The 20,759-nt window shown below is 34.7% G+C and overlaps 1 protein-coding gene across 1 annotated transcript in view; it reads left to right on the top strand.

Moving 5' to 3' along the window:
- GPC5 (glypican 5) overlaps positions 1–20,759 on the top strand; it is a 636,849-nt gene that overhangs the window by 37,177 nt on the left and 578,913 nt on the right. The window contains exon 2 of the mRNA XM_019920866.3: positions 5,497–5,658. Within this exon, the coding sequence (XP_019776425.3) occupies positions 5,497–5,658 (162 nt within the window). The remainder of the gene's footprint in view (positions 1–5,496; positions 5,659–20,759) is intronic.

Genomic DNA, 20,759 nt, shown 5'->3' on the forward strand with positions numbered 1-20,759 from the left:
CTGAGGCTCACCCCATGATGCGCCCTCAGGGTTGTCCTCTTTAGGCACTATTCCACGCCGCATACCTTTTTATCTGTTCTCTAGCGTACCTGCTATGGATAACGGGGCTTGCCCTGGGCTCCTGTCTAGGATAAGAGTTGTTAATCATATTAGCAAGATTTGTTTCTAATTGTTTTTATTGCAGTAAACTATGAAATTTACCATCTTAACCACTTTATAAGTGCACAGTTCAGTGGTACTAAATACGTTTATGTTACACAAACCACTGCCACCATCTACCTCCAGAACTCTTTTCATCTTGCAAAACTGAAACTGTCCCCATTAAACAGTAACTCCCCAGTCTCCCGCCTCTGCCCAGCCCCAGCTAACCACCATTCTACCTTCTGTCTCTATGATTTTGGTGATCCTAAGAACCTCATATGAGTAGAGTTATATTTGTGTTTTTGTGACTGACTTATTTCACCTAGTGTAATGTCGTCAAGGTTCATCCATGTTGTAGCATAAGTCAGAATTTCCTTCCTTTTTAAGGTTGAATAGTATTCCAGTGTATGTATATACTGTATTTTGCTTACCATTCATCAATCCATGGACACTTGGGCTGCTTCCATGTTTTAGCTATTGTGAATAATATGCTGCGAATATTGTGTACAAATATCTCTTCAAGACTGTTTTCAATTCTTTTGGGTATGTATAGAGAAGTAGAATTGCTGGATCTTATGGTAATGCTACTTTTAGGTTTTTGAGTAACTGCCGTATTGTTTTCCACAGTGGTTTTACCATTTCACATTCCAACCAGCAGTACACAAGTGTTCTAATAACTCCACATCCTCGCTAACACTTGTTATCATCTGTATTTTTCATAGTAGTCATTCTAATGGGTGTGAGGTGGTATCGCATTGTAGTTTTTTTCTTCCAGTTTTATTGAGCTACAATTGACATACAACACTGTATAAGTTTAAGGTATACAGCATAATGATTTTACTTGCATACATCATGATATGGTTATCACAATAAGTTTACTGAACATCTATCCTCTCTTGTAGATACAAAATCAAAGAAATAGAAAAAAAGTTTTTCCTTGTGGTGAGACTCTTAGGATTTACTCTCTTAACTTTCATATATAACATACAGCGATGTTACTTATATTTATCACATTGTACTTTACATCTCTAGTACTTACTTATCTTTATAACTGGGAGTTTGTACCTTTTGACTATCTTCATCCAGTTGCCCCTTTTCCAACTCCCTGTACATATCTGATCTCTTTTTCTATGAGTTTGTTTGTTTTTGAAGTACAATTGGTGTACAGCTCTATGTTAGTTCCTGTTACACAGCATAATGATTTGATATTTCAATACATTTCAAAATAATTGCCATAAGTCTAGTTACAATATGTCACCATACAAAGATATTATGTAGTCATTGACTATATTCCCCACGCTGTGTCTCATTTATTTTACAACTGGAAGTTTGTACCTCTTAATCTCCCTCACCTATTTCTTTCTTTCCCTATTCCCCTCCCCTCTGGCAACCATCTGTTTGTTTTCTGTATTTATGACTCTGTTTCTGTTTAGTTGTGTTCGTTCATTTGTTTTGGTTTTTAGATTCCACATATAAGTGGAATCATACACTATTTGTCTTTTACTGTTTGACCTATTTCACTTAGCATAATACCCTCTAGTTCCATTCATGTTGTCACAAATGGCAAGATTTTATTCTTTTTCATGACTAACTTTATATATATATCACATGTGATATATATATCTCACATATGATATATATATATTACATTATTTATCCATTCATTTATTGATGGGCACTTATGTTGCTTCCATATCTTAGCTATTGTAAATAATGCTGCAGTGAGTATAGGGGTGCATATATCTTTTCAAATTAGTGTTTTTTGTTTTCTTCAAATAAATACCCAGGGATGGAATTGTTGGATTATATAGTAGTTCTATTTTTCATTTTTTGAGAAATTTCCATACTGTTTTCCACAGCAGCTACACCAATTTACATTCTCATCAACAATGCACAAAGGTTCTCTTTTTTTCCACATCCTGATAACACTTGTTATTTGCTGTCTTTTTGATAATAGCCACTTGGACAATGTGAGGTGATATCTCATTATGGTTTTAATTTCCATTTCCCTGACGATTAGTGATCTTGAGCATCTTTTCATGTGTCTGTTGACCATCTGTATGTCTTCTTCATAAAAATGTCTATTCAGAACCTCTATTTTTTAACTGCATTGTTAGTTTTTTTGATATTGAGTTGTATGGGTTCTTTGAAGATTTTAGATATTAACCCCTATTGGATATATCAGTTACAAATATCTTCTCCCGTTCAGTGAGTGGCCTTTTCATTTTGTCGATAGTTTCCTGTGCTGTGCAAAAGCTTTTCAATTTGGCATAGGCTCGTTTATTTATTTTGTTTTTGTTTCCCTTGCCTGAGGAGACATACCCAACAAAATATTTCTAAGATAGATATCAAAGAGCTTACCGTCTATGTTTTTTTCTAGAAGCTTTATGGTTTTGGGCCGTATATTTAGGTATTTAACCCATTTGGAATTTATTTTTGTGCATGGTGTGAGAGGGTAGCCAGTTTGATTCTTTTGTGTGTCGCTGTCCAGTTTTTCCAACACCATTATTGAAGAGGCTGTCTTTTCCCCATTGTATATTCTTGCCTCCTTTGTCATAAATTAATTGCCCATGTAAGTGTGGGTTCATTTCTGGACTCTCTATTCTGTTCCATTGATATATTTATGTGTTTTTGTACCAGTACGATACTGTTTTGATTACTGTAGCTTTGTAGTATAGTTTGAAATCAGGGAGCATGATTCCTCCAGATCTGTTCTTCTTTCTCAAAATTGTTTTGACTATTCAGGGACTTCTGTGTTTCCACACAAATTTTAAAATTATGTGTTCTAGTTCTGTGAAAAATGCTCTTGGTATTTTGATAGGGATTGCATTGAATCTGTAGATAGCCTTGGGTAGTATGGTCATTTTAATAATATTAATTTTCCTAATCAGTGAACATGGTATATGTTTCCATATGTTTATGTTATCTTCAATTTATTTCATCAGTGTCTTATAGTTTTCTGAGTACAGTTCTTTTACCTCCTTAGGTAGGCTTATTCCTAGATATTTTATTCTTTTGGATGTGATTGTAAATGAAATTGTTTCCTTGATTTCTCTTTCTGATAGTTCATTGTTAGTGTATAGAAATGCAACAGATTTCTGTATATTAATTTTGTATCCTGCAAATTTACTGAATTCATTGATGAGCTCTAGTAGGTTTTTTTTTTTGTTTTGTTTTTGTTTTTTTTTTTTGTTTTTTGCAGTACGTGGGCCTCTCACTGTTGTGGCCTCTCCCGTTGCGGAGCACAGGCTCCGGACGCGCAGGCCCAGCGGCCATGGCTCACGGGCCCAGCCGCTCCGCGGCATGCGGGATCCTCCCGGACCGGGGCACGAACCCGTGTCCCCTGCATCGGCAGGCGGACCCTCAACCATTGCGCCACCAGGGAAGCCCCGAGCTCTAGTAGGTTTTTGATGGTGTCTTGAGGATTTTCTATGTATAGTATCATGTCATTTGCATACAGTGACAGTTTTACTTCTTCCTTTCCCGTTTGGATTCCTTTTGTTTCTTTTTCTTGTCTGCTGTTGTGGCTAGGACTTCCAATACTATATTGAATAAAAGTGGCAAGAGTGGATATCCTTTTCTTGTGCCTGATCTTAGAAGAAATGCTTTTAGTTTCTCACCACTGAGTATTATGTTAGCTTGGGTTTGTCATATATGGCTTTTACTATGTTGAGGTATGTTTCCTCTCTGCCCACTTTCTGGAGTGTTTTTATCATAAATGGGTGTTGAATTTTGTCAAAAGCTTTTTCTGTATCTATTGAGATGATCATATAATATTTATTCTTCAATTTGTCAATGTGGTTATCACACTGATTGATTGATTGGGGATATTGAACCATCCATTCATCACTGGGATAAATTACACTTGATCATGATGTATGAGTTTTTTAATATAATATTGAAAATTTGGTTTGCTAATACCTTGTTGAGGATTTCTGCATCTATTTTCAACAGTAACATTCACCTGTAATTTTCTTTCTTTTTTTTTTTTTTTTGCGGTGCGTGGGCCTCTCACTGTCGTGACCTCTCCTGTTGCGGAGCACAGGCTCTGGATTCACAGGCTCAGCGGCAATGGCTCATGGGCCCAGCCACTCCACGGCATGTGGGTCTTCCCAGACCAGGGCACGAACCTGTGTCCCCTGCATCGACAGGTGGACTCTCAACCACTGCGCCACCAGGGAAGCCCTGTAATTTTCTTTTTGTGATACCTTTGCCTGGTTTTTGTATCAGCGTGATGCTGTGTTTGTAGAATGAGTTCCAAAGCTTCCTTCCTCTGCAATATTTTGGAATAGTTTGAGAAAGATAGGTGTTAACTCTTTGGAATAGTTTGAGAAAGATAGGTGTTAACTCTTTGGAATAGTTTGAGAAAGATAGGTGTTAACTCTTTGGAATAGCTTGAGAAAGATAGGTGTTAACTCTTCTCTAAATGTTTGGTAGAATTCACCTGTGAAGCCATCTGGTCCTGGACTTTGTTTTTCTTTATTACTGATTCAGTTTCATTACTGGTAGTTAGACTGTTTATATATTATGTTTCTTCCTGGTTCAGTCTTGGGATATTGTGCATTTCTAGAAATTTATCCATTTCTTTTAGGTTGCCCATTTTATTGGGCTATAATTATTTGTAGTAATCTCTTGTGACCCTTTGTATGTCTGTGGTGTCAGTTGTAACTTCTCCTTTTTCATTTCTAATTTTATTAATTTGGGCCCTCTTTCTTTTTTGATGAGTCTGGCTAATGGTTTATCAATTTTGTCTATCTTTTCAAAGAATCAGCTCTTAGTTTCATTGATCTTTTCTACTTTTTTTTTGTTTTTTCAAATTCTCTCTTTCATTTATTTCTGCTTTATGATTTCTTTCCTTCTACTAACATTTTGTTGTTGTTGTTGTCATTGTTCTCATTTTTCTAGTTCTTTTAGGTATAAGGTTTGGTTGTTCTTTTGAGATTTTTTTTTTCCTGAAGTAAGCTTGTATTGCTATAAACTTCACTCTTAGAACTTCTGCTGCTGCATCCTATAGATTTTAGATTGTTGTGTTTTTATTTTCATTTGTCTCTAGGTATTTTTTGATTTCTCCTTTGATTTCTTCAGTGATCCATTTGTTGTTTAGTAGCATATTTTTTAACCTTCCTTTGTTTGTGTTTTTTGCCTGAGGGTGGATGGGGCCAGTTTCTGACACAGCTTCCTGTGGGATCCAGGGTATCCTAAGGCTGGTGTCAACCCACTGGTATCATTTTTCTGGTGGGCATATAGGACATGAACCTGTAATGTGCAGTGCTGATCATTAATGTCTGATACGTAACATGTAATGTTTGTTAAATGAACAGGTAATTATTATGAAAAATATTCTGTGTATTCCAGGGCCTGATCTTCAGGTTTGCATAGCCAAAAACCCTGCATGTTGCACCAGGAAGATGGAGGAAAGTTATCAAATCGCAGCTCGCCAAGATATGCAGCAGGTGCTTCAAACATCCAGCTCTACATTAAAGTTTCTGATATCTCGAAACACAGCTGCCTTTCAAGGTAAATGTATCACTTCTGAAACTGAACATAAATCTTGCTATGTAATTTACCTATTATTATTATTATACTGGTAAATTTGTCTAGGTTTACTTCTTTGTCTTTGCATATTATTCTGGTATAAAATGAGGTTTTAGCTTTTTCTGACGTTCACAGCTTGTTTCTGAGGTTATTCTGGGGCATATAAATTGACTTAGAGTAGGGAGTCTGTAATGTTAGTGAAATTTATGCCTTTCTGGGGGTTCTGCCAAATCCTGCAATACTCTGACCCATGGTTTTACTTCAGTATGAACAGACATGATTATTAGATTCTATTAAAATAGTCTATAAAACAAAGTCTCATCACTTTTAACTGGGTAATGATAGATTCATTTTCAAAAATATAATTAAAAAAATATTTGTCTAATTTTTTCCTCTACTACTTCATGTGATTTTCCTAAGAACACCAGTGTGATATATCGAAGGGTAGACAAGTCTGATAAATAGTAAAATAAGAAATATTAATTGGATGTTTAAGGGTCAGCTACGACCAGAACTCAACCTTAATTCAAACAATATATTCAGAAATAAAATGAATGGGTTATAAAATTATAATACACATTGGAAAACAGGTGATATTTTTCTTATTTTAGTCATCTCCTCTGTACAATTCCTTATTGCTACAATAAAATAGCTTAATTTATTTTTCCTTTTATAAAGCATTAGCTATTCTGTGTATTATTAGAATGAAAATATTTAGATTACACTGCTTTTCAAAGAAAATTATTGCTTTTGTTCAATGCAAAATATAACTTCTGCTAGTATTCCTTTTAAATAAGTATATTAATGTCAATTTAAATAATTTGTGCTTTGTTTACATACAGAACTAAATCACAAAGCTGATTAGTTTTTAAAACTATACTTATTAAATAAAATACATATAATAAATCAGGACAGAATTTAAGTTGAATTAAAATGTAGTTCATGATGAATTGATGATTTTTTTATAGAAATTGTGACATGTCAGATTTGAAGATGTTTTAATCCAGTAATATTTTTAGATGTCTTAGAAAACAACCTTATTTATGTTATGGAATTTATTCATGTGAAATTGTTGGAGGCAAATATATTGATATGCCTTTTAAGCAAAGATTGGTGGCTTGAACTGACTGAACTAGAAGATATTAACCACCCACAGAAAGTGATGTAATGATTTTTTTCTTATGAAAATGATAGTGTGTACAATATGGAAAATACAGTTTAGAGATAAAGGGGGCAGTGAATAAATCAACCTTACCAGAACAGGGAGATGTAGATGGGAATTGTGGACCATATACTTGAACAGGTAAGTTGGACTCACGTGAAAGAAGACTTGAAACATCAACTTGAGTTTGAGAGAATGATTAAAGATTTTTGAACAGGGAAGCTTCATTATGATTTCTCATGTTTTAATGTCAAAACTAAATCCCTCCAAGTAAGAAGGTATGGCCGAAGAAGATCATGACAAGTCAAACCTACCTTTTTGGAGAGCAGTGTTAACCATGTAGGTGAAAGAAAGCGCCAGCAGTTCACATAGGGACTCAGTGAATCGTAGTTGAACATTTTCTTCTGTCTTCAAATATACTCTAAAAACCTTTTCACATATTGTTGGATAAATTGATCAAGATAGAGCACATGAAATTCAAAAGATTGGGAAAAATCTAAAACCTGGAATGTTTAGACTTTTAACACGGGTTTAGGCTGCTGAAAACTTTTGGTGATATTGCTAAAAGTTTGGCGACAACTGATCAGTAGTATAAGGACATGAGATTATCTCTACTGGAGTGTCAGTTAATATTATGTATAACTTTTGTTATTTTTTGTTTAGTAAATTGCACCTGATATATTTAACAGGGTGAGTTTTGCTGTGTATTTAAGTATCAATTACAAAAGTGAAAAAAGTAGGGCCTTTCTTAAATATAATTTGTTATAATAAATTGTCATGTTCTCCCTTTGTGACATATCAATTTTATTTAAGAATCATGAGAAGGCAAGACAGCTTTAGAAGAAATTTTCCTAAAGACTAACTTTACTGGAACAAATTCTCTTACAAGAATACCTGCTTTTAATTTAATGAATAGAATAAGTAGCTTTAGGCTTAGTTCCATAAAAACAAGCTAAATACATGTGCTAAAAGCCATTTGAGAGATCACATTTGCTGTATCATAACTGAACAGGCTACTTTATCAATAAGTAAAGCCCTCTGTCTAGTTTCTATGTAATGAAAATGTCTGAACACAAATCAGCCTTTGTGTTTCCTAAGAAGAAAGAAGCTAATACATTTTAGTGGGAAACTTAGTCTGCTTGAGAGCAATTTAATGGAGGAAATCATTTCACTGCTTAAGTCATGTAAGTAGATGTGCTACATTTCGATCTTTTTATTTTTTAATATTTCACTTCTATTTGATACTTCAGCAGTACTACCCTGTCCTTTTAGCCATATTGTGGGTTATAAAAGACTTTGGACTGGGATGTAGTATGGTCCCTTCTCTCATAGATCTTATGGGGTTCCTCGGCAGCATGTTTTTGAAGTAAACCTTTGGATATGACTGGTGGGGATGATCGCTTGGGTGTGTGGGTGTAGCGGACCCCACACGACTGTAAGATAAAGGCTGCTGGGAGGCTGAGATTGCTCCGAAGAGAGGAGACAGTGCCGGCAGCTGGTACCAGAAGACATAAGGTTATTCCACGTACAGCCCACGTTCAGCTCTGGAATTTAGCCCTGGAAGGTAATATCACTGGGACTGGAATCAGCCTCCTTACTGGGATAATTCTACTTTTTTCAGTTAAGGTGTTATAGGTTTCCTGAAAATAAAACAGGCAAACAAAAATATGGTTTTGGAAGAACCCATAAGTACGACCTGGGGTTCACTGTGTCCTGTGGGTTGTCATTCACGTAGCATACAGCCTCTGATGAGATGAAAGAAGCAAGCGGGTATCCCTGTGTCTGTTGCTCTTCATAAATGAGTGGTGCTGTTTGTGCAGAGACTGCTGGCTTCGTCACAGTGCAGACAACGACTGCTCTTCATTTTCAGGGGCTTGATTACGTTCATGAATAAAGCGGGCAGCCTGCAATAATGCGAAAGAGTTTGTTTCCCTTCAGCCGCTTTATGAGTGTGGGATTGCCTGCCTTGAAAACCTTTTGCAGGGGGGTAGGGGGTGGTGGTGGTGGGATGAATTGGGAGATTGGGATTGACATGTATACAGTAATATGTATAAAATAGATAACTAATAAGAACCTGCTGTATAAAAAATAAATATATAAAAATAGAGATCATACTTTAAAAAAGAAAAGAAAACATTTTGCAAATATTTTTTATAAATGTTTATTTATTTATACACTAAAGTTTGGTGTGACTCCTGAAGAAATAGAGGAAGTTGACAGAGAATGTGTCAACCACTGTAAAAAAGCAACTCTTACCCAGCTTTCAAATTTGTCAGTTTTAAAATCTCTGTTTAAATAAGAGAATAGGGCTTAGTTTTTGTTTTCTTTAATTTAAAACTATACAAAATTTTCAGCATAATTTTCAAAAATAAACTGCAGGAATATTTGGGAGAATACAGAAGCTTATCTTTTGTTTAAACGTTATAAAGATAAGGTTAAGAAGTTTTATCTTTCCTTAGAGATAGATCTTTTCCTATTTCTCTCATCTTCAAATAGCTCACATATTTCTAAAATATATGGTATATACTAAGTCTTTATTCTGGAAGTTTCCAGTTTTTTATATGGCATTTAAAAAGTGCATTATCACAAAAGACTCAGTGATGAACGATATCTAGAACAAGAAGGAGTTAATATTTTTGTTGACGATTTCATTCTCTGGGCTAATTAAATTTTCATTCTTTTTTTTTTTTAACATCTTTATTGGGGTATAATTGCTTTACAATGGTGTGTTAGTTTCTGCTTTATAACAAAGTGAATCAGTCATACATAAACATATGTTCCCATATGTCTTCCCTCTTGCGTCTCCCTAAATTTTCATTCTTGATTAAAAGTACCTGAAAGATTGGTAAGCTTGTTCTCTTGGGTTGAAATGTTAGATTTAGGACTTTAATAAAAATTACATTCCTATTTTTAATGAAATATAGGAGTGTGTTCAAAATTAAATATCTTTGTTTAAAAAGCAGGTAAATTAAGAGTGAGAATGTGAATGTAATTAAAGTATTGTCCTCTTTTACACTAACAGATATTACCTACTGTGAAGTGTATAGCTAGTGTATAGCTACTGTAAAACCGGTGTAAAATGTATGTACATATCCACATACATATAGTCGAAGGCACAAGGATGTAGTGAATATTTGAATACCTTAACATATGAGAAGATGAGTAGATTTATATAAATGTTACAATAGTAAGCCTGGAGTACATTAATCTTAGTTTGTTCACTTTTGTTATGCTTTACAGAGGTGAACGATATTTAAAATTATCCCTTGGAAGAGCATTATGTGCAAGGATAAAGGAACAGTGTTATTTCTAACACTGAGAATTACCTGATCAAAGGCCCAAGGGTAAGAGAACAGGTAGCCTTAGACTGGCAGTGTTGAGGAGACGTGTTGGCTTTTCTCTTTCTCTAGACCTAGAGCAGATATGCAGTAAATGTAATTAACTGAACTGCATGAATACATGGATAAATGAATGAATGATACTTAGCAGGAAGCTGGTTCTGAAATAAAATGAAAGAGTTCTGCTCTCCCTCTCCCCCTTCATCCTTCCCTTCCCTTCATGCATTTAGTATCTCTGTTGAGTACCTACTAAGTGCCGGCACCGCCAGGTGCTTAGATGGTACGTTGCCCAAATTTTCAAGCTATTTTACTTTTATTGGCTCCTTCAGGCTTCTGATACGCCAGCATTTGTTTACTGATTTTATAAGCTAGGAAGGAGGGAAGTCCCTGGCTTTCCAGTGGTTAGGACTCAGCACTTTCACTGCCGAGGGCCTGGGTTCAAGATCCTACAAGCTTCATGGCGTACCCCTCCCACCCCCGGCTCCCAGTAACCAGGAAGGAGCACGTTATAATGTTTCTGTTATAATGTTTCTATGGTGTATTCTGAATGTGATTGCATTTTCCCCTTGGTTTGAAGCAGCGCGTGGTTTAGTGTGTTATCTCACACGGCAGCCACCAGTGCAATTGGTCTTTATCCAACTGTCCTGTATCTCTGAAACGTTAAAAAATTTTTTCTTTTGAATCTGTGTCAGCAAGCTGATATTAATTATGAAAATGACTAATTTTAATATATTCTAGATGAAAGTTCCAGAGCTTAAATTACTTTTCAGCTGGAAATAAAGCTTGCTTTGCATGAAGCAAAAAAAATTGAAAAGCGTAGAACTAAGTGTGGAAACACATTGAAGTGTAGAACTAAGAGGTTACTTTGCCATATTTCTTTTTTAAGTTTTAGGAAGTAAACTTTCAGTTGTTTTAATTCTGACTGATGATAGGTTATGATAATATCACCTATTGCTATGATAATCTTACCTAGAAAGCACAATAACCTGCTTATGGTAGGCTAAGCAATTCTTTCTTGATTTTATATTAAATACATTTTCAGTTAAGTCTTTTTTTTTTTTAAAGTTGTACCTGTCTCTTAATTATTTTGCACAATCAGGCTTTTCTATTTCTTTTTTTTCTTTTAAATTAATTAATTTATTTTTGCTGTGTTGGGTCTTCGTTTCTGTGTGAGGGCTTTCTCTAGTTGTGGCAAGCGGGGGCCACTCTTCATTGCGGTGCGCGGGCCTCTCACTATCGCGGCCTCTCTTGTCGCGGAGCGCAGGCTCCAGACGCGCAGGCTCAGTAGTTGTGGCTCACGGTCCCAGTTGCTCCGCGGCATGTGGGATCCTCCCAGACCAGGGCTTGAACCCGTGTCCCCTGTAATTAGCAGGCAGATTCTCAACCACTGCGCCACCAGGGAAGCCCATTTTCAGTTAAATCTTTTCAATGTGAGAACTGTGCATTTATTGCCTAGAAGATGAGTTGGCATTTCATCAGGGTCTTTATCATTTTGTTATCTTCATATTAGTTTAATCTTACTTTTACATGAGGGATCACAAGGGATGATTCTTAAAAGGTAACTATGTGTTGAGTAAAGGCCAGGACACGTGGGAGGTTACAACTAGCTATGTTTTTGAGATTTATCTGTCCCCCTATCTCTTATTCATCTGTGTGAATTGATTTATACAATTTCTTTTTATAGATATGTGGCATTTATTTACCCTCCCTGTGATGGATATTTTAATAATTCCCAACTTATATTTGCACTTGTAGTGCTGCAACAAACATTCTTGTTCATGTCTCCGAGGGCATGTGTTTCTCTAGGGTTTATATGTAGAAGTGAAATTGTGGCTTATAGGCTGTGACCTCATCAACTTGACCAGATATTTTGCAGAATTACTCTTCTAAGGAGCTGAACCTATTTAAACTCCCACAAGCAGTTGGTGTGCTTTGTCCTTATTCCACATCCTTCCCAACACTTCCCAATAATTCTGAAATTATTGTCAGAATTTAAAAAAAAATTCTAAAAAAATTTTTTAATTAAAAAAGAATTTTAAAATAAAATTTGATGAACTGATAGATGTGAAATGGTATCTTGTTTTCAAAACGTGCAGTTTCCTAATTACTGGGGTGTCTGAATGTCTTTCCAAAAATTCTTCTTTATTTTGCGTGTTCTTTATTTTCTCTTATGAATATGTCTTGTGAATCTGTATACACACTTAGGAGATATGTACCATGTTGTGTTTCTGTATGTATTAAAAATTTTCTTCTAGGTACAGATATTGCCACGTCTTAAAGTTTTAGCTAAAATAATTCAAATTTCTTTCCATATTCTATGGCAGTTCAAGCTCTCCAGAAGTTTTCTGCACATTTCCACAGTCTGCAGTCTCATGGTTACTACTGCCTCTGCTTCCCTGCTTTCTTTCATTTGCTTTTGTGTCTCTTTTCTATCATATTAATTTCATATGAAAATTTTTTTCTTAATTACCACTCCATAGACACACACATACACGTACACACATTAACCTAAGTTGTATGTATAAAATAAATTTTATGAGATGATGGTGATAAAGGAAGGTGAAGTCTAAAAATCACAAATAATTTCAAATTGAACACGGATTCCTGTGTTTGCAAGTGTTTTCTAGCCCACCCTCCACCATCAATCCATGGAACTACCATCCTCACATCATTCTCTCTGGCCCTCGTGTCTCCCACTTCCTTGTGTGATACTCTGCTCTTCTCAGATGGTGAGATGAGGGGATCTTCTGGTTCCTTACATTTATTATATGAGCATGGAGATAGCAACCGTCACGTGGCTCTGAGGGTGAATTTAAAAGAAATACTTTTGTTTTAGGTTAAAAAACCTTTTATCTTTTTATGTTAAAAATTTCCCCAGCTTTATTCAGATATAATTGATATTGTGTAAATGTAAGGTGTACAACCCATCGATTGGATACTCTTACGTATTGCAGCATGGGTACCACTGTGTTGTTAGCTAACACCTCCATCAAGTCACATAATTACCAGTTCTTTTTTGCAGCAAGAACATTTAAGATCTACTCTTTCAGCAACTTTCAAGTATATACTACAGTACTGTTAACTGTAATCACAGTGATGTTCATTATATCCCCAGAACTTAATCATTTTGTAACTAGAAGTTTGTATTCTTTGACCAGGGTCATTTCTCCGCCCTCCAGCCCCTGCTAAGCACCATTCTACTCTCTAAACTTAGTACTTGTTGATCAACCTATTGTCTATTAGATATTTTAGAAACAATGAATTTCCTAAATCCCACATTCATGCAAAGTACAGTGACCTTTTATAAAGTGTAGACAAGGTATGTAATCTTTTTTTTCCTAGTATTTAAATTGAGTCTGTTTTATATTTTCAAATGTTAATGTTGATAATATTAGTAATCTATGGAAAGAAAGAAACAATTAATTATTAACTACTTTTGAAACAGAGCTCATTTATCTTAGAAGTGTTTACTTCCAAAAGTAGTAATAGGCTATTAAAGTTAATCAGGCATTTTTAGAAGATTCAAAATATGTTTTCTTTAAAATATTTTTCTTATAACTAAATATAGAAAAAAGAAAATAAGCTGAATTAATATCAAATTTTTCTAAATATTGTGTGGCAGTAAACTTCAAGGGAAACTTGTGATGTCACTAATGTGTGGTTGACACTCACTTTGTAATGTAATATTTATGAATTCTTTTAAAAACCTTTTACTCCATGAACAAACTTTTTCATTATGTTGATAATGCAATCTAAAATGTACATGATATTAAAAGTGAAATTCATGCTTTCCCCCACCCCCAGATTAGCTTTGTGCATTTAACATCTGAATGTGGATTTTTTTTGATGATGTCAGCTAATATATTTTGTCAGTGTGTGTCTTAATATTAATATTTCTAACAGTAAGCAGTTTTAATATTGAAAGTAGGGTATTTCCCTGTTTATAAGAGGGAAATTCTAATACTGTTAGAATTAATATTTCTAACAGTAAGCAGGTTTAATATTGAAAGTAGGGTATTTCCCTGTTTATAAGAGGCTGGTAGAAAGGTAAAGATTGAGGGATCCTTTGAATATATTATTTAATGTGAAGAATACAATTACAGCAAAAGTAATAATTTCATTATATATTTTTACTGATTATAAATTTCATTAACAAATTCTGTTGAAATATACCCTTGATGCACTTACCAGCTCTTTTGATAGATCATTTTTTTAATAGCTACTTTTGAGTCAACATATTTAGTTTCATGAAGGGTGATTTGTCTCTATTAAATGTCCAATGTATTTTAAGGCCCTACAAAATTTTATCTAAGCTAGGTAATGCTATGATTTAATGATCAATTTATTTATATAATTTTAAAAGAAAGATAAAATATTGGCATTATTAAAATATTAAAGAAATTATTTTAAAACTCAACAATGTGTCTTTTCACATTTTGCGTACTACCTCATAAGTAGTAGTTTATCGTGAGATATTAATTTGTGTCTCACTATGGTTGTTGTGTGGCATATGCCACATGAAAACCTTTTGTTTTTCCTCTGCCTTACTGGTTGAACCCCAAGTTTGGGGGTGATCACCCTCTATGGCAATGTGCTTAGGGACAGTGAACCCTGCTGGAGCTCTAGGGGATGGTGTAAAATGGAATAGGAAGTGTGTGTATGGTGGTGAAGTTTTGAATAGCTGTGGTGGGAAATGGGAAAGCGGCCCATTTGGGAAAGCGGCCCAAATGGGAAAGCTCAGCGGCCACGGCTCACGGGCCCAGCCGCTCCGCGGCATGTGGGATCTTCCCGGACCGAGGCACGAACCTGTGTCCCCTGCATCGGCAGGTAGACTCTCAACCACTGCGCCACCAGGGAAGCTCTAATTTTTAAATATTTTTTTTAAAACCACTTTGTTGAGGTATGATTGATAAACAAAAAGCTGTATTTCCTGTATAAAACTTGATACAAACAATTTGGAGATAAGTATACACCTGTGAAACCATCACCACAATCTACGCCATAAACATATTGGAGGAGGTTGATCATTGACAAGAGTAATGGTGTGGAAGAGCCAGGCGACATCCAGCTCCTCCCTATGGCCCAGCTCTGTAAAGTAGTACAGATGTTTCTTTCTTTCTTTCTTTTTTTTAATTGGGGTATAGTTGATTTACAATGTTGTGTTAGTTTCTGCTGTACAGCAAAGTGAATCAGTTATACATATACATATATCCACTCTTTTTGGATTCTTTTCCCATATAGGCCGTTACAGAGTATTGAGTAGAGTTCCCTGTGCTATACAGTAGGTCCTTATGAGTTATCTATTTTACATATAGTAGTGTGTATGTGTCAATCCCAATCTTCCAGTTTATCCCTACTCCCCCTTACCCCTGGGAACCATAAGTTTATTTTCTACATCTGTGACTCTATTTCTGTTTTGTAGATGAGTTCATTTGTAGCCTTTTTTTAGATTCCACATATAAACAATATAATATACAATGCGATATTACTCAGCCTTAAAAGAGAACAAAATAATGCCATTTGTAGCAACATGGATGGACCTAGAGATTGTCATACTGAGTGAAGTAAGTCAAACAGACAAAGAGATGTTGTTTCAATAACATACATCTAAGTATGAAAATAAAATTAATTTTGATAGAATAACTCATGATTCTATCCAATGAAACCTATTTTCAATACTTAGCGTAATTTAAAGTGAAGGGCTTTATAAAGAAATGAATAACACACAAATAAGTAAGATTGACTTGAATGAAATTTGTAAACAAACTTTGAGAATGGACTGGAGAAAGCATGTAGTGAGAGAAAGTATTTAGAATAAAGTTGCATAATAGAAATTATGGGCAAAATCATGAGTTTATATATGAAAAATTTATTTTAAACTTATTTTAATTATAAAAGGTATAACATGGTTATATAAAATTGAAAATAAAATCTTTGTTTGTCAATAACTCAGCAAGTAAGGTTCTGTGATGAGCTTAAGTCCCTTAAGACTCAAATTTGAAGTCTTGGTGGTAATTCTTAGAACACCAAGAGCACATTTTACATTTTTATATAAATAAAAATGAACTAAGTTCTGTTTACCAAACAATATCAATAATTTCAATAATGTCTCTTTATTATATCATCTCTTAATGAATTAGAAATACTTACAGTTCATATAAGTGGCATTATTGTCTAATTTGAAATTTTAAATAATATAATAATTCATTGTAAATTATAAAGTACAGTTTATTAAAACTGTGAGAATTTTCTTAATAGTTAAGCTTTTTTTCCCTCTATAGCCTTGGGGGAAGAGCAGATTAAGATTAAAATATTAAACAATCGTCCATAATATTTAATTGGTAAAGTGGTAAGATATAATGGAAAATAAGATACCTCTCTTTCTTCAGGCAAATAGAGGACTTAAATTTTATAGCCATTCCTCAATGTAGCTGTTCATGATGGGAAATTATCCATGCATATCTTCATGCTTTTAGCATAAAATATATCTAGCAATAAATGGGATATATATGCTATAGCTCTCATGCAGAAGGCAAAGGGCTTGAAACAGCATCTCAAGATCCAGAAAGTCATAACAGTAAATAAAAGGTAATTGTTGGATAGCTATGCTGTGTTTCTTTTATGCCAGAGTAATTCTGCCTGTGGGCTAACTTTAGTATAAACAAAGATAATTGAACTTTTGCACCTTGAAGAATATTTTCCTCTTGTACTATTTCTTTGACTCCATCTCCTCAGGGTGTAAACTTGACTTGAATGTTAACTTATGAAGCATATTCATTTTTTTACCATAAGTAGGAATAAACTGAAGCTACTTTATAGTAGAATAAACATTGGTCTTTGTTATGGGAAAACATTTGTTATTGTTATCAGATAGGCAACATGCTTAAGAGTTTAAGAACAGGGTTCTAGAGTTAGAGAACCTGAGTTTGAATACTCTCTCAAGACCTGCATCTAGGCTTTCATTTCCTTGCTTGTAGGATGGGGATAACAATAGTACCTTCTTCTAGGTTGCAATTAATAAGAATTGGTCATGGTAATTCCAGTAAAGTAACTAGTATCATGCCTGGTATGTAATAAGCACTCAGTAGATGGTAGCTATCCTTCTTCCTTTACGTGTGGTGTATATTTTTTCCCTAACATTTGAGTGGCAGCAGAACATCTCAGGTTAAAAATTGTCTAATGGAATTTCTGTAAGTGGGGAATTGCGTAAAGTCAATTGGCACATTATCAGAAGTGCCTCAGTGGCCAGGCAGGAGAAGGGCCTTGGTGATATAGACTTCCCTGGACCTGCTCCTGATGGGCTTTCCAAGAGTTAAATTGCAAGTGTGTGGGGTTATGGCCAAACATGCTCTCTAATGGTAAAGACAAGCCATTGAGAGAAATTATTCGGTGAATAATAACTGGTACATCTTAAAGCAAACTCTTTTTGCTGCCCAGCTGGTAATCAGATGTAATTTCGAATTTCATTAAATGGTATTAAATTGTAATATTTTGACTCTCACTGTAGTAGAAACTAACATAAACACCAAAATCTAAGGTTTGGTGCAAAGCGACAGAGTCCATGGAAAACTATTCAGTGGCTTAACGAAAGCCTTAATCTTCTTAGTATCCTTTGCCAAATGAGAAGAACTTCACATGTGAAAGGCTTTTGATATTTTTGATATTGCTAGATTCATTTGATCACTTTCGGGGATGTATGCAGTTTACTTTGGCATTTCTTTAGATTATGCATTTGTGAGTTTTCAGATAGAGCCACTAACTTTAAATTGGTCCTTTCACAACAGCATGGAATCAATAAGTAAATGCAGAGTCTTCAGAGCAATGTGAAAGGTTTTGTGCTTGGTAGAATATGGCAAAAAGTTTCATCTAAGATTTCACTGAACTACTTTGGAGGGTACTGTTCATTAAGATAATTTTTATTTTGGTCCAAATGTTGCTAATTATTGTTCCATAAAATTATGTCACTATTTGATAGTTGTACTTCCTACCTGCTGGAAATGTGAAATATTATTATTGCTTGTCTGGGCGGCATTTTAGAGGGTTTTCTCTTTATGTGAGGAAAGACAATATGGAGAGAGATGGACACGAAATCCCTGGAAAGTGTGATTTAGGAAAGGGGTCAGAGGGGTGGACAAAGGTGTCCTGCGGTTTAAGAAGGAACAATAAATTCTCTGTTCATGTTATGATTTTTAAAATCTGGGTTTAATATGCTTACTTTCTAGCTGTAGTCTCAGGGCAATACTTTAGGATGATCTAGGCCAATTTGCTTAATTTGTTTTTATTATGAACCTTCATAGTAGGTTTAAATTAAATTATCTCTGTATTTGGCAACTCTTATGCAATATATTTAGTGTATTTGTTATTTTAATGGGATCGTATATTTTGAATGCAAATTAAGAATATATTTAATAATCGTCAGCCTACACTGGTGCAGCTATTCTGGAAAGCAATTTGACAACACTTAGCAAAAATATGCGTTCTCTCTCCCTCTTTTTCTTCTTTCTGATTCTCTACTGCTTATATATATATATATTGGAAAATTTTTTAGAGAACATTTGGGGACATATAAATGCATATTAATTGCAGTGTTTCTTGTAATAGCTGGCAGTTGAGGCAGTCTGGGTGTCTGTAATTGAGGGAAAGGTAAGAAAAATACACAGAAATGCATTATGGAATAGTATGCATCATGAGGAGTAATCAACTGGATGCATACCTAGTGACAGGAATAGACTTTAAAAACATAAGGTAGAGTGAAGAAGGGCAGAGTGAGAATGAGGTATGTAGCACAATACCATATATGTATCTTAAAAATACATGTACCAAACAATTCTATATATTTTACTGGAACACATAAAAATCAAAGAGTTCACATGAAGCACATTAGAGTGATTGCTTAAGGGAATATGATTGTATAATTATTGTATCATCCAACCTCATACATTTTAAGAGATCTGGGGGATGTGAAGAATAGCTAGGAAGAAGGAAAGTGAAAGAAAGTGAAATTCTTAGGTATAAACCTTCCAAAACTTGTACAGGATCTGTACGCTGAAAATGCTGATGGAAAAAAAAAATCAAAGAACCTGAATAAATGGAGAGACATACCATATTCATGAATTGGGAGACTCAACGTAGTAAAGATGACCTTTTTACCTAAATTACTCTATAGGTTTAACATAATTTTTATCAAAATCCTAGCAGACTTTGTGTGACCTATGCAGGCTTTTTCTAAAATTTATATGGAAAGGCACAGGACCTGAAATAGCTTAAACAACTTGGACAAAGAAGAGTGAAGTGGGAGGAATCACTCAACCAGACAATGAGACTTACTATATAGCTACATTAATTGAAAGTGTGGCGTTGGCAGAGGGATAGACACATAGAACCGATTAAAGAGCCCCAGAATAGACCCACAAAATTATGCCCAATTGATTTTTGATAGGTGCAAAAGCCATTCAATGGAGGAAGGAATTCCTATTCAACACACTGTGCTGAGCAGTTGGGTATCCATAAGCAAAATATTATTGTAATATTTTTGTATTAAAATGTCTAAATGTTTCAACCCAAAGATTTTCACAGGTTCTGTCTTTTCTGCCTTCATTTAAAGAACTTTTCTTTAATTTTTTCCCTAAGGCAAAATTTATTAAATAAGTCACCCCTGTGAATCTATTGAATATTCCATCAAATCTAAGTGCTGTTAATCATAGACCCTCTCAATTTCAGTGCATTCTAGTAGGCAGTATAAATTTATTCAGATAAATATGGTAGCTTCATCAAAAGCTTCTTCCCAGAATTTGAGTTAAACTAAATAAAAGTTAAATCATAAACATCGTTTGAGATCTCACTGTTTACTCAGTTCTTCTCTTGCTTTTTTCAGTAAGGACAAATTTCAGTGTCTCTTTGTTTGAAATGCTTTCAAGAATTGAAATATGTTAAAAGTTTTTAAAACTGTTTTTTAGTATGTATTTATTAAATATTGAGTTAAGATTTTGGCTGATTTCTTTTGGTTGTAGTATGACCAGTTAGTTTATCTAATAGTCTGAATGAGAGAAAAAAAGAACTGAGTTTTGTTCATGATGATAGAGAATAGGGGAGAAAGAAATTCTAAGTATATTTAGAAGATAATTTTAACAAGACTGGGTAACTGAATGACTGTGGGGTGGGATTAGGAAGAGAAGGAACCCAGGATCAATGTTGAGTCTTGCAAGAGAATACTCTCAGGGACTGATTTATGTTGTCCTCATTTTCCTTATTTCTATCTTAATTTTTAGTAAATTTTTTTTTTTGAAAATTCTGTTCAACTCCAAGTCTGTGTGTAAGCTGCTCTAGAGAATCCATCCATTCCTTCGTCAATATTTTACTTAGTATATGTCAAATACTGGGCACTTAACTGTATTCAGGCAGTCCTCGATTTGCACAATTTTGTGTAACTGAAACTCATGCCCATCTGAACCGGGTCCTTGACTGACATGGCTCCATTGGTCTTAGTTACCAGAGAACTGTGCAAAACGAGGGCCGCCTGTCTTTCATCTAGAGACAGGACTGAAAATGATGACTGCTTTCAACAAGCTTAAAATCTATGACTG

This window comes from Tursiops truncatus, chromosome 18 (assembly GCF_011762595.2).
Source record: "Tursiops truncatus isolate mTurTru1 chromosome 18, mTurTru1.mat.Y, whole genome shotgun sequence".
NCBI classification, from domain to species: domain Eukaryota; kingdom Metazoa; phylum Chordata; class Mammalia; order Artiodactyla; family Delphinidae; genus Tursiops; species Tursiops truncatus.